A 15,072-nucleotide genomic window follows, 5' to 3' on the forward strand; every position below is an offset into this window, starting at 1 on the left:
TAAATGAATACCACAGCGCAGTGATGCGCATTGGAAACAAATGAAACAACGTACGTACGAAGGTAGCCAACGGCAGAACGGTATATCTTTTTGATTCCAAGCTTGCCTGGCTTCGTTTCGAATCGATAAGAACACGATGTATCGATACGCGGATAAACTTCTGATAAGAAGGTGCTTTCGTTGCTTCAACTACCTCGTGCCTGCGCTTCCTCAAGTATACATACAATAACAAGTACGTGGTTTGCCAAGTACATTTCAGATTAAACTTGCACCAAGCAACTTTCTCTGCTAAGAAAGACAACCGAGTTTATACCAAGTGCAAAACTTCCCTCGAAATATCTTTTTCTATAGAAGAATTTAAATAAGAAATTTGCTGGTCCTTGCTTCTCTTAGGATAGAAATATTCGAGAACGAAGACGACATTGGCGAAACATCGTCTTACGCAGACTGGACGCAAGAAAATTCAAACTACTGGCGATAAAATCCCAAATTATATCGCCGTACAGTGTTTTCTCTTTCGATGGAAGAATTTAAAAGCGAAATCCACGATTATCCGCTGCCTAAGGTATAAAAATATTTCGAAATTAAGACGTAGGAAAAGAAAGGTTTCACGGTGAATCGTGGACGCGTGTTCGCGTGAGCTTAACATAATCGATAGCGAAAACAGCAATATATGCACGCATCTGCAGGCTCGTGCGGATAACGCGTGCATCAGCAACAACAACGGAGAACGAAAGAGAGAAAGAGACGAGGGAATGGTACCGTAAGGCATCTCGAAATCGTTTCACCGGATCAAAATTTCAGGGACTCGAGAATGGCCACGAAACCCCAGAGGAAATTATTTCTCGAAGGCCACTTACCGAGGCGCTCACGAAGAAGTAATCGGACAGAAAATACGGAGCCACGGACCGATAATGGTTGGTCGTGAACAACGCGGCCCCCGGGCTCCTTATCCATCTCTCAGCCTTTCTCTCTTTCTATCTTTTTCTTGTCCAGAAACAACAACGGACTTCGTACGCAACCCGAAGAATCCTTCGTCGATCTCGTAGCCTGGCTCTCTTCTCGTTCGATACCGAGCACCCGGCTACTTTTCATCACTTTCTCACGTTCGCGAACTCAGAATCCTCGGTCGAACGGGAAGCCGCTGATTACAGGAATTAAACCGCGTATCGAGCCACGAACCGCGCGAAAAATCATAATTAAACGCGGTTAAACCGCGATCTCCGTTAGGCGACTCGATGGATTCGAGTCGAACTCGAGTTCTTTTAGCTTTTCGGGATCGTACGATCGCGAGACGTAGTTTCCAGAGATATTTGCACGTTTTAGAGTCAATATTTGAGTATAACGTTGTTGTCTATCGAGCGAATATTTGGAGAAATCGTGAGAGACCCCTTCGTGTTCCCTTCGTAACTGAACGTTCCAAGTGGTGCAACAGCGCGGTGCAGCGTTTAGGGAAATTCGTGGAAATTCAATGAGATTTTCTTGCTTCGTTTTTGAACAGCCAACGAGATTGACAGTGGAAATTATTTAGGTCTATGGGATTGATTATCGGAAGGATCTTTTGTTGCGTGTTCATCGTTATGATATAATTAAACGTGAAAGGGAATCGATGACGAGCATCGGAACATTTCCTTGTCGACAGGATGACTTCGAGCATCGTCAAAGTTACAACGTCACCGTAAGGACAACACGGTCGAACTTAATGAATTGAAATTGACAATGAGAACACAACATCAAGGATCCAATTAAACAGAACGGATCACATAGTTCAAAGCAGTTAACGAAGAGTCACATTTTTCTATTTCCAGTCGTTGAACGTCTGATCCACGCTGCGGAGGAAACAACGACGATCCGATCGCGAATATTATACATTTGTAGAAAACTTAAGAGAGCAAAAACGTACACGAACATATTTGGTTGTCCGTTTCTTTCGTTTTATGAGGAAATAATAGACGCACAACGTTTTTTGTTTTATATTATTTTGTCGAATTACGTACGATCCATTTTGTTTTGTTCTGTTCTGACATTTCACAGACTTGCTTTCACGTTTGTATGAAAATGCACTGTTGCAAAAAACACGTTTGCAAAAGAAAGACACTTCTCGGACAACCTAATACAACGTATCTAACGCAAAGTACTTCCTGTAGCATCTAATGAACGAAACAAATCCTCGTTAGTTGCATTCGTAAAAATCTAAATTCGCACAAACAGCAACCTTCTATCGATGTCTATCATAGAAACTCGCATAATTTAACTAGAAGATATATCGATGGTGATCGATAAAAATTCATTGGCCAACGATTGCCCGATATTCGAACTGCCCGATCCTCTAACCTTTAAGACCTAGGTGGAATCGGCGTGGAACACGCGTTTTACAGGTATTCACGCAATCAGCTTGCACTTCCGCGATAGTCGTAACTCGTAGAAACGATCCGAGAGAGGGCCGCCGCGAGAAACGTTGTAAAAGGTCAAATTCCTTCGATTCGAGACTCTCCTCGTCAAATTACGAGCCGCGAGACGAAGAACCGTGCGACCGAGGGGCAAAGAAAGGTTGGATTGCGTATGCATTCGTTATTTGCGGTTTATATGGGGGACAACAGCGAGAAGTAGAGAGACAGAGGAAGAAAGAAAGAAGCCAAGAAACCTGTGCAGATCGGCGAGACAGAGAGGCGAAGTGGTGGAGAATAAACCGATACGGAGATACCGCATCCAGGCGAAAGCCGACGAGCCAACAACTCTCGAAAGGGCCTGTGCTGTTGGGGTGCCACGAGAAGACGGCTGGAATGCACCGAGAACAGGTCGCAAGGCTGCCGACATTCCGAAATTTGCAACGGCCTCGGCACGGGGAACGTGTCCCATTGTACGTGTACGAAATTGTCCTGGCCTCTGGCCGAAAAAAGCCTAAAAAGGGAATAGATTCGTGACCTTCCCTTTTCTCTTCAAGAAGCTCATAGATTCGCAAGAATTTCACGACCACCCTCGCTCCTCTTCCAATTCTATTTTCATTCTTGGAAAAAGACGAACAGCTTTTCAAGAATCTCGTCGCAAGATTCCGTACGAATTTTACGATCACCCACCCCTTCCTCTTTTACGTTTTATTCTACTCGTTTTTTGGCCATGCGATGTAACGAGACACGAGTCTCTTTGTACGATAATCCATTAATTAAACCGTTAACGAGCAAAGTTTGTCAGTGTAAATACCGCAATACCTTGCAAATACCTCTACGTTTCGTGTAATCGTATTGGTAGATCAATAGAATCTACGTGAAAGAAACAGCGAGCGAATGATATTGCGCGAATTTTAAGAAGTCTCTTTCGCAAACACAAAATATGCAAATGACTCTCGAGATACGATAGAGGGGCAAGCGGTTAAATTTCAGAGCTAAATTTCCTATATTTTCAATTTCCTATATTTCAATGTTCGTACGCATATTGAAAATTAATATGCACGCGCGTCACGCGACATAAACGAAATAAATTACACAGCTCTGACATCGATGCAATGTTTCGCAAACATTTCCCAATGGAAACATCCGTAGGTAAAATCAATATATTATCCAGCGCGTTTCATGCGGCGTGCAATTTTCCTGGCGTCATTAGCGGAAACCAGAAACGCCGCTCGTCATTCATCGTATCGGCTATGGATACGTTTCTCTATACTGTATACCGCAAAAAGCGTTTATACCTATTCAAAGTCCCCTTTTCTCTTCTGGAATCGATTGCTGCGTAAAAACCAACCAGAGAGATACTCGTGAGCGACAGAAAAACGGATAATCGCGGAGAATGGAAGAAACTCCGGAGAATCGAGAGAACCAGAAACGAAACAAAAAAAAAAGACAATAAACGTCGTCTTACCGAACAGATTTTAAACAGACGACTGTTCTTAACATATTACACGTTCATACGTATTTCGACTTCTACGAAAACTTAAATAAATATCCGATAAATGATTAGAAAATTATCAAATCCTTTGGGAATTGTCATCTCGTTTGAAACGTCGAACGTAACTTGTAACACTCTTGTATAACAACGATCTCTTTAATTCGATTTAACGAAGTTCTTGCTCGTATCCGTCGCATCTTCTCATCGCTGTGTTCGCCAATTTTGACGCTCGTATTATTTCTATCGTAAGTATTTACGCTTAATTAATTTCACGCATATGATAAACGATTTTACGATACAGATTCAGACTTTGTATAAACTTCTGCGTGTTTCTTAAAAGGTGTCTACAAGTGTTCAAATATTGTACTTTCACACTTGCCTGCATACGTTGAATCGTAGCCTCGCGCGAATACAAAATTCTGATCGATTAATCGTTTCGTTATGCTTTGGGCTAATTGTCGCGTTTCGTGCGAAACCTGTAGGTGTCCTAAAACTTGAACGTTGTTCCTGTGCTGGCGTTTCCAGTACGGTACCGTACGATCCGCAGCGTGAATTGATTTTTAACGCTTTTATTCTACGGCCCACCCCCACCCCCCTCGAGGGTCCCGCTTTTACGAGGCAATTTTGCTCATCGACGACCGTACCGGGCCCCGTTGTAAATAAAAACCACAGGCAGAAGGAAGAAAACCGTACTATAAAGATTCCTGTTCTTCTTCTTTTAACGTCTCCTAACTTGTACCGCGTGCCACGTATTTATGTCCCGGAGCCCGTGGCGATGCTACTTTTTCGCGCATTCGTTTGTAAATTACTATTACGATTCAATCGAAACAGCCACGACTTCGAAAAATAAAGAGAAAAATAACGACGAGGAAGATAATCTCGAGGATTCGAAAAATTTTATTAGAAAAACGGATGGAAAAGAGGTGGGGGCGGGGGGGGGGAGGGATAATTTCGAGGATCCGAAAAACTTCATTCTTTAGAGAAAGATACAAGAACGTTGATATTCTTGAGACCTTCGGTCTATTTAGAAGATACATTTTGAACGACTTGATCGGATTGATCGAGATTAACCTTGAAAAGCCCTCAACGCCTCCGCCAATAGCAATTTCTTCCATCTATCTGCGTCAACCTTGAATTCCACTTATATTTCACTCTCTTTTTTTTCCTTTCTTTTTAACTCTACGGCGAATCAAACGTACTGTGCGTTCTTCCATTTACCAGAAATAGATTTCGATTATAACGATAGTAAGTCGAACTCCAGTATTCTTACATTCTGGCTATATCCTAACACCAAATACAGATTATAATTGCGAGACGACGCGCATGGAATTGCGATAAACGAATCGCGTTTATATATGTATACATATATATTATATAGTTTCATGGCTGGATGTTTATGCGAGTCAATATTTTTATGAACATAAGAGAAGACATTTATTTCGCTCATTTAATGCTATAACGAGTAAAATGGACTCTCTATAAAACGTTATAATCTCTATAACCCTCTATAACCTTATTTCTCATTGTTCCTGCGATTTATCACTTCAATGGATAAACCGTACAGGAATTAATGAATACACGTGATATAAGTGGACTGCTTGCTGATAAAACAGTGGTATAACGATAATGGAAAATATACAATATATACGTACGCGATACGATACTTGAGAAATATAAATAAAATATGAATAGATAAATAATTGTGAATCATCTAAAAATCTACATTTTTGTATACATCAACGTAATCTCGTAAGAACCTAGATAATCTTCGTAAATAATTACACACAGATAATTATAGAACATGTACAGATTCTTTGTACCGGAACTGGTATAACCTATACGATTCATATAACGCGCGGTTTCTTACAAAACGCAACACACCCCTGCATATTACACTTTACTCGTTGTACTTTAATTTGCACAACAATATATCATATTATATATCTTCTGTACATTTTTGCATCTTGAAATATTCCGATACGCAAAAACATCGACGGTCTAATCATGACGAACGAACCGCTACATCGGCGCGACGAAAGCCTGAAAAGAGAAGCTACACGGGTGTCTGAGTTGAAAACCGTTGGTTCGTTCCGCGGACTAATCGTGTTCACCGTGCACGCTCATCTTACATAACATCGACATCTCGAACGTCAGGACCTTCGTCCTTCTGGCTGGTCCCGATCACGGCAAGGAATTCGAGGGCGAGCAAGAAAGAGAAAATGCCGGCTCGCGATGGACCGAGTACACACGCGTGAGTAAAAACGAGACGGAGATACATACGCAACTATACGTTAAAGTGAGACGAAGAATGCAGACAGAGAAGGATAGATAGCGAGCAAGAGAGAAGAAAAGGCGCACGCAGGGAAGAAGAAAGAGAGAGAAAGGAAGGGAGACAGAGAGTCCATCAAGCAAAACTCACCCTGTTGCATTCCAGAGCCTCCGCGCTGTGCTCCTCCTTCTGCTTGAAGCAGCTGCTGCACTTGCTCTTGTTGAATATGTTCGGCGCGAACTTCCTGCACTCGGCGCCGGTGCCACGGACGCCCGCCGTGCCGCCCGACATCGCGACACGTGCGAATTAACCGCGACGACCGGACAGCACCATCGTTCGTCTCTCGCCCCCTTTTTCTTTATTCCTCACCCTCCGGTTCACCTCCGTTCACAAGCACCGAAAACGCACCGAGCAAATACGCACCGACTAAATGCACGCCGGCTAAAAACACGCTGGCTAAATACGTACCGACGAAATACGCACCGAATAAATGCGCGCCGACTAAGTGCGCACAAATCAAACGCGCATAAACCAAATGCGTAGCGATTTCGCACGACAAAAATCGACTGATATCGATTACTCGAACGTGAAACTCCGAAACACGATTTCCCAAAGTTGTTCTTTCTGCACACGATGAGACAGTTTTATCGAACAGTGATTTTATTCGTTTAGAATATTAATTTCATTTATTTAAATTTGTACGAATTCTGTATGATTTTGACTTTTACACAGACGCGCGCCACCACCGGCAACGAGTCAGTCCCCAGCGGCCACTCTCCGCGTGTCCGTTACGTTAACGGATCGAGTTAACAGGATTTCGTATTCTCGTTTCGCGCGAGGATCGTCATTTATCGAGCTATCGACCGGCAACGATATGTTTTCGTCGATTTCGTTTGTATCTCGCGTGCAGTCAGGTTCGTGACACGATCGAGGATCGGCCGTACATCGAAGCGACGCTCGCTTAGTCGAGGAGAGCGAAATGTGCTGAAATCGGCGCCAGTGTATGAATAGTAACGTATTACGTTCTCTCGTGATGGTTGACTCCGTAACCGGAAGAAACTCCGATACGCTTCTTTGCCCGATGTTTACATACGCTTCGGCCAATGATATACGTGCTCGGCTCCGTTCGAATTTCGTAACATATACAAACGAGCGCGCTTGTCTCGTGCTTGTGTGTTTACAGTGTGTTTATATGTCACACGCGTTTAGGTGACACGCACCGGTTACCGTCGATATTGCGATATTTACATGATTCGGATAAACGAATCTGGTCGAAAAGATACAATATACAGCGAGATGACTCGATTGATCCGATTCACCCTCGCGTCCCAATCGACTTGTTGATAATGTTCCCCTCGAATACTGTACGCTGTTCGATGCGAGCACGTGGATTATACGCGGCACTCCGAATCACACGAATCTATTATTATTAGACACAATAGCATGCACCGCAGTTAACATGTCACAGCACCGATCTATCGATCGTTCGACTAATCGAACTATTAATCGCACATGATAATGCGCGATTATTCGATCGAACGAAAGGTCACTTGTTTTTTTGGCTGCTCGAAACTCGCCTTGGATTGTGTAGAGACGTGGCTAAGATGTGATTATTCGTTTGCCACAGTTCACGATATACCAATAGTAGCACCACGAGCACCACGATCCTTATGTACGCTTATACTATATCGACTGTCACAGTGATAATCCCGTGATACGACCCGAAATACTACACACCCGACCACTACGGCAACGACCACGACGACGACGACACTCGAGCACACTTACGACACGTCGCGTTGTGCTCTCCATGACAGAACGCTCCCGCGGACGTCCATCTGCGATCTGGCTCGTTTAACTCGGCCTCTATGCCGTCCGTAGCGCTCACTCTCGCTCGATCGACCGTAGCACGCCCTCTTGGGTACGAGGCTACGCCAGCGCCAAACTAGTCCCCCATTCGTCCTCTGGAACATAGCGCCACGGCGTAAGAATTTCAACTAATCATCCCGCCGTTATTCTTTTATTCTATTTCCTTCGAATTTTCTTGATCACGACCCTCTTACATAATAATTCACCAACTAATAATATTAATAAATTCTCAAGTTACAGGTTATAAATTATATACTTCTCTTTCTTGCATCGAATAGGATACTCAAATAATTTGTAACTTGTAAAATTTGATTACAAAATTTCATTTGCGTCATTTGTTAAATTTGTTATTGTTATACAAGAAAATTTACTAATACTTATAATTTGTACTTGTGAATTGTACGATTTAAAATAAACGATAAATATTATAAAAACATCAAAATTAAATATAATTCATTGACAATTGATATCGCTTGCAAGAAATTAAACAATGTATATTATCAAACACATTAAGGTATGAATAATAGATTCAACAATTGAATTAATGTAACAATGGAAATCATACTAAATTTAAGGCAAAGATTTATACGTCTTAGCTATAAAGAATTTCATAAGACTTGGTTTTAAAAAAGATACGTAAAGATACGATATGATCTATCGCAATTTGTACTTAAATATATTATTTCTATAAAATATAATGTACACATATAAATATAGAGTGACAAGGTAAAAGATATATCTGCATGCAATTTTATTTTATAATTAGGTATACTCCTGGCAAAGTCACATTTCACAAGATACCACATACTATCCGAATGATATATATTTCCTGAAATGTGATTTTGCTAGGAATTATCTAATAATTACAAGTACCTTCCTAGCAGATGATATCTCCATTACTTTCTAAACATAATCAAATATTGAAGTAAATGAAGAAATATGACTTTACAAAGAAGCACGTTTGAACAAACTCAAGTTACAAACTACGACTTGACTCATGCGAATGCTTAAATTGAATCAGCTGATTTTTACATCCGGTTCAATGTTCGAGTTTTCTTTTCCGGTTCATCCAGACCAACGTTCCAGTGTTTGGAAGTCTGATTGTAAAGATGGTAGATGAAGCTGGTGACAGGTTCGTAGGCTAAATTATTTTCGGCTTTTTATACAAAACTTGATACTTCTAACTAACACTAATACACATACCGTAATATAATGTAATAACGTAATAATTAATTTTGAAATGAAATTAACCTCGAATCTACTCCCTGGAATTTAGGAGTTTAATCTTTCATAATCTCTGCTACAAGTCCGTGGATGTTTTACTAACCAGTAAATTTCCATTTCAAGACAAAATTAAAGATGATTTCATTATAAAGATTCATTATTTTTATGTACTATGTTCATTTTTTTCCCTACACTTTTTTTTTGTCTCCTGTCAGTCTCAGTAACATTTTTGAATCATTAAAATGTATATTAATTTGACAAATATTGTTAGAATCCAATAAAATGTTATTTAGACATATACCATTAAGGATAGTGTTATTGTTTCTGTTATAAATGTGTTTGTATTCAAACAAATAACGCGTTGATCACCACCAAACAACATCTTACATAACACACAAAAGAATTAATTTATAAGAAGGATCATACAGTTTGATTTAAATTACACAATTGATATATAAAAATACATTTTTTACTTTATAAGAATGAGTACAATTCATATGTTTTATTACGTGTGTATAAATTATAATATAATATTATTTTGAAATAATGGAATTATATGTATATCTAAATGTAATTGCAATTTATATAATTTATGTAAAGTATTTATTTGACAATTAGGTAGGGATTTCTTACAGGGATGATTCCTCAAATGTTGCCATCATCAAAGAGGTATACGATAACGAAAATGCACATGAGACATTTGAATATGAACTGGAAAGAGCATTAGAATCTGAATGCAGTTTAATTGTTATTGAGCCATCTAAATTAGGCGATGAAACCTCCAGGTGGATAGCAGTAGGAAATTGTCTTCATAAGACAGCAGCATTGTCTGGTCTTGCTGCCATAACTACAGGTTTTTAAAACTTATGTTTCGTATTATTATATATGTATACATTTATATTGAAATATTATTCTTTATACAAAGTATGTTATTATATATTTCACAGGTTTGATTTGGGGTGACCAGCCCTATATCTGTGGTCCATTAGGTTTTATATCTGTGATATCCTGTGGACTTTATACTGTTTCTTGGCAGTTTGATCCCTGCTGCCAATATCAAGTAGAGACTGACACAAGCAAATTACCACATGTAGAATTGTTAGCAGTTCTAGGACCATCGTCTCCAACATTTCTCGTAAGAAAAGATGATACAAGAAGAAGAATTCTTCACACGACTATTACATTGGTAGCTCTCAGCATCAGTGCTTGGAGAGTTTATCAAGCATTTAAATGAAATGTTCTTCTGCCAAGAAAGAAAAAAATCTGAGTTTTAAAAAACAGTAAGGTAGGCCATACGATATATTGTAAAAAATCGTAATAAGGCCTAGCATAGAAATCTGTGAATTACAATTTCATGTAAATTAGTGGGGATTGTTGAGTCAGGCAAATCTATTTTCGTTTGATGTTTATATTTCTTTTATGTTTTGACACTACCTCTCAGGTGGATGCTGATTTTACAATAAAAGGGAAAATATCTAATAAAACAGACTAAAAAAAGCCTGTTCTAAAACCACTTTGAATCTAAAACATGATATTTCTTAAGGCTCCACATTGTTACTCTATGATCTCCATCTTGTTGATTATATCACAGTTAATATTAACACAAAAAAGACACAATCATATTCATGCAATCACTTATGTGATATAACTACTAATATAAGTGTTCTTAGATTTATGCAAAATTGCAAACGTACACCCGAAAGGTTGGACTTGAACTATATATTTTTAGAGTGTAAATAAAGTAGATAGAATACACTGCATATGATATATTAAAGAGAATGTTGCCTAGATTTTCTCACCCAATGATATAGTCCACTATGCAAAAGATATTAATATTCGGAAAAGCCATTCTTGAAAATATCTAAAAAAAATTTGTCCTAGTATTATTTGGCAAACATCTTAATCAGCATAATACACAAAACATTTGTTAATTACATAAGACTCTTATCATGCTATATACAAACACATGGGATATAAAATTAAACATCACAAACATTTCTGTAAGTGAATGATAATAATAAATATTACATCATGTAATATAAGAAATTTTTAGATACATTTTAAGTTGAGTAATGTGTCAAATAATTCTTGCAAATTACTTGTAAATATAAACAAAATATACCAACATCTCAGATTTTATGACTATATAACAGATATAACAGAAAATTGTTATTTACATATTTACATGATATCTATGGAAACCTAATTGCTTTAGAGAGATCTTGAGAACTGTATATCTACTTTCCCTTAACATAAACAAAATGTAAAATTTATTTCAATCAGTGTATGCTTTCTAATATTCATCTACATTGTTTTAATATATAAAAAAATCTATAATATGAGGTAAAAATTAAAAAAAAAGAAGGAAATAAAATCAGCAGGCCAATACATTTTATGTAGAATTTAAGAGTTTAACTATCTTTGCATAATATTGTTTAATCCAATAAATCCAAAATAAAATATAGTTATTACATATGGCATGCATTTTATGCACAATACAAACATATAATGCTTCATTCTGTTAATATGAAAAAGTACGTGTTCGTATTTTTCTTACAATTGAGTTAACGTCAATTAGAATCTTTTTATGTAAATTAAAATTTACAGAAAATCACTGATGATACATAACAAAAACTTAAATAAGCGTTGATAATCCTGCCATGACAACAAAGTTCGTACCAATTACTGTACATTATATGTCATACTTTGAATGTCTCAGTTATTAGCCAAATATTTGTTATGATACAACTTATAATATTTTATAGTTGTAACATACAAGAGAATATGCAATAAAATATCTACTATGGATAAAGATACATTTGACGAATGGTGTGTTAGGTAAATTTATTGTTCTGTAATTTGTAGCTTAAAAGGTCTCTATTTCTCTGCATTTTCAAGCATTTATTTTTCTACGTGAAATTTATGCAAGTATCTTTACCTTCTGTATATGTCTATATTTTACAGCTTTTATTATATTTATAAAACATAATTTCTGTAATTACTTATCTTTATATATTCCATGACTTTTCAAGTTTTAGATGACATATTTTAATGTGCTTCAGTCTAAATTCCATTAACACGTTTGTAGTATTAAAATGTATATAATGTAAACATATTCCACCAATGACTGGCATTATAATAAAATATAATTTGGATATAATTTTGTCCAATGCATTTCATAAAATTATTCTCTTTTCAAGATTGCCATCAACTTGGCATAAAATTGAATTTATCATAACGTATATTTCATTTCAGTTATAACATAATAATAAAAGATACTATAAATATAATGATAAAAACTGAATGTTTTTATAAATAACAAGAAACAAATAATCGCCCCTTTATCATAACCATATATTAAGTATTATGATTCTTTTGCCTTTTTAGCTCGTTTTTGCATTATCCAGAAATACAATGATGGACATAAAGTGCGTAAATATACTGCACATTTTGGAGTAAATGGTGCAATAAACACATCTTTCTCTTCTTTCAATACTGCTTTTAAAATACGATCTGCTACATATTCTGGAGAATATCCCTCTTGTGTGTTTTTATCCATTACTGCAATTGCATTGATGTTTATACACAATTACATTTTACTAAGATTAATTAAGTTTCTAGTTTACAAACCTCCATAAATTTGCCCATTTCCTGTTAATGCATTCAGTGAAAGAGAGGTTCTTACATAACCAGGACTAACAGTTGTAACTTTTATATTTTGGTCATACATTTCTGCTCTACAACAATCGCACCAGGCTTGTAATGCATATTTAGAAGCTGCATATGCAGACCTGTCATATTAATAATAGTAATTAAAATTTTCTAGGAATTGCTTTCAAATTTAAATATAAAATATCCTAACCTGTATGGTATTGAAATTTTTCCCTGTATGCTACCAACACATATTATGTGACCTGACTTTTGTTGGATCATATATGGGAGGACAGCTGTGGGACACAGTAGACATTTTGATAAAGAATCAACAAACTTCATTGGATTAGGATTAAACAATTACCTTTTGTCAAAGCAATTTGAGCAAAGTAATTTGTAAGCATTACTTTTATATCTACATCCATATTTGTATTAACAACTTCACCTCTATAAGAAATGCCAGCATTATTGATCAAAATATCAATCTTTCCATGGATATCTATCATTTTTGAAACTTCAGTTTGTAGAGAATTGATATTAGTCAGATCTAATGGTACAATTACTGGAGGATGAGTCGGTATAGTCTAAAATAAAGTCAAATGGTTTACAATGAATTTTAAGAAAAATTTTTGTCAATGGATACATACAACATGAATATTCATTAAGTCATTTTTCACTCTTTGCAATTCCTCCTTTCTTCTAGAAATTAAAATAAGTTTACAGCCACAGTCATAGAAAACATGCGCTAATGCCTCTCCTAATCCAGAACTGGCTCCAGTTATTATCACAACCTAAAATGTCAGTTGAAATATAGCAGGTGATTACTTCTAAAATTTACAAAATACAAATTCAAATGTGATATAATCTACCTTCCCACTTAACATACTTTTTCTTCTTTTTCGTTGCATTACATCAAAGAAATGGTATATCAACCATGGGATAGTAATTGGAAATCCAAATAACGTAAATAACCACCATATAAGATGCCAACCTTTTAACGTTTCTTCTCTCATGATATCAAATATTTGTATATAATTATGAGAAAGTCAGGAGCTTTCAATAAGGGGTGTTAAAATTTGAAACATACAGAATTAAAATGATAACTTATGTGTTACTTTATAAACTGTACGTTCCACAGAGATACGCGACATATAGTGAAGAAACTTTAACCTCTATGCTCCTAAACTTTGACCAAACACATGGAAACCATACATTATATAGAATAATATCTGATAATATGAATTTGGTCAATATATCATAAATAACATAGAATATAGATGAAACAGTCGTAGTTGAATATGTATTCGCAAAGATTCTTATCATTTCAATGTAGCATTCAATATTATCGATTGACAGTTACACACGTTGCATTCCTATGCATGCCTTTGTAATTTTTTATTAGTTTGATAAATAACAATAATTGTAAGACTTAATCCAAATGATTTTGTCTATATGAGGATTGCAATTAATCTTAATTAATAAAATAGATATCTATTTTTTAAGGAAACTTTTGTTACCTCCAATTATTAAATATCTATATCGCTCCAAAAATTAAGGAATTCTGAAAACATAAATTTAGACTTTAATAACTAAAATTTAGGCTTTAATATCTATTCATTTATTGTAATAATATACAGTAATATATACATTCATATAATGTTAGCACTGACGATATACAGATGTTCGGCTATATATTACCTACTCACAAAATTGTTTAAGACTGTTTTAAAAAGTTTACGTACATTGACGACGATGTTCTATTACACAAAAGCAGATATAGCATTTACACACTGTTTCAATTTGTCTCTTAATTTCTATATTAACGCTAACACATAAAAATATGTATTTTAAATATATTTCTTAGCCTGTACTAATTTCTAAAAAATAATCGATTTGGAAAGTGATATCAATTATCAGATCTAACCATGGAGAAGAACTCCACTCGATGATTTATTTAAATGATTACCAAACGAATAATGTTATAAATTATAATGGATATTAAATAGTTGATTTCATTTTATTCTAGATCCATATTTTGCTTTATCAATGCTCTTATCTTAATCCGTTAAACATGTTGTACTTCCAGGAACAGGACGGAAAGTACCGCGAGACTTGAAAAAAAGCAGAAATAGAAAAGGAAACATTGAAGTATGTATTTGTTTGAATCTGAGAAAGCG

The 15,072-nt window shown here is 36.3% G+C and overlaps 3 protein-coding genes across 6 annotated transcripts in view; 1 reads left to right on the plus strand and 2 right to left on the minus strand.

Annotated features, from left to right (window-relative positions):
* The window catches only part of LOC122566125 (protein outspread), a 213,651-nt gene extending 205,576 nt beyond the window's left edge, over positions 1 to 8,075 (minus strand). For 2 of the 4 annotated variants that reach the window (XM_043722895.1, XM_043722894.1), the window contains exon 1: positions 6,302 to 8,075. In XM_043722895.1, the coding sequence (XP_043578830.1) occupies positions 6,302 to 6,442 (141 nt within the window). In that variant the 5' untranslated portion in view covers positions 6,443 to 8,075. The remainder of the gene's footprint in view (positions 1 to 6,301) is intronic. The other 2 variants (XM_043722898.1, XM_043722899.1) reach the window with 2 other exon arrangements.
* A 931-nt stretch (positions 8,076 to 9,006) lies between these two features.
* Positions 9,007 to 11,023, plus strand: LOC122566147 (transmembrane protein 11 homolog, mitochondrial). Its single transcript, XM_043722980.1, has 3 exons — positions 9,007 to 9,152; positions 9,880 to 10,097; positions 10,192 to 11,023. The coding sequence occupies exons 1-3, from the start codon at positions 9,130 to 9,132 to the stop codon at positions 10,476 to 10,478; spliced, it is 528 nt and encodes a 175-aa protein (XP_043578915.1). The 5' UTR covers positions 9,007 to 9,129; the 3' UTR covers positions 10,479 to 11,023.
* Positions 11,024 to 11,660: 637 nt separating this feature from the next.
* Positions 11,661 to 14,407, minus strand: LOC122566141 (dehydrogenase/reductase SDR family protein 7-like). Its single transcript, XM_043722970.1, has 6 exons — positions 13,765 to 14,407; positions 13,543 to 13,686; positions 13,260 to 13,479; positions 13,107 to 13,191; positions 12,875 to 13,035; positions 11,661 to 12,805 (listed from the first exon to the last, which is right to left on the minus strand). The coding sequence occupies exons 1-6, from the start codon at positions 13,906 to 13,908 to the stop codon at positions 12,609 to 12,611; spliced, it is 951 nt and encodes a 316-aa protein (XP_043578905.1). The 5' UTR covers positions 13,909 to 14,407; the 3' UTR covers positions 11,661 to 12,608.
* Positions 14,408 to 15,072: the final 665 nt, after the last annotated feature.

Source organism: Bombus pyrosoma, linkage group LG3, assembly GCF_014825855.1.
Source record: "Bombus pyrosoma isolate SC7728 linkage group LG3, ASM1482585v1, whole genome shotgun sequence".
In the NCBI taxonomy this organism is placed as follows: domain Eukaryota; kingdom Metazoa; phylum Arthropoda; class Insecta; order Hymenoptera; family Apidae; genus Bombus; species Bombus pyrosoma.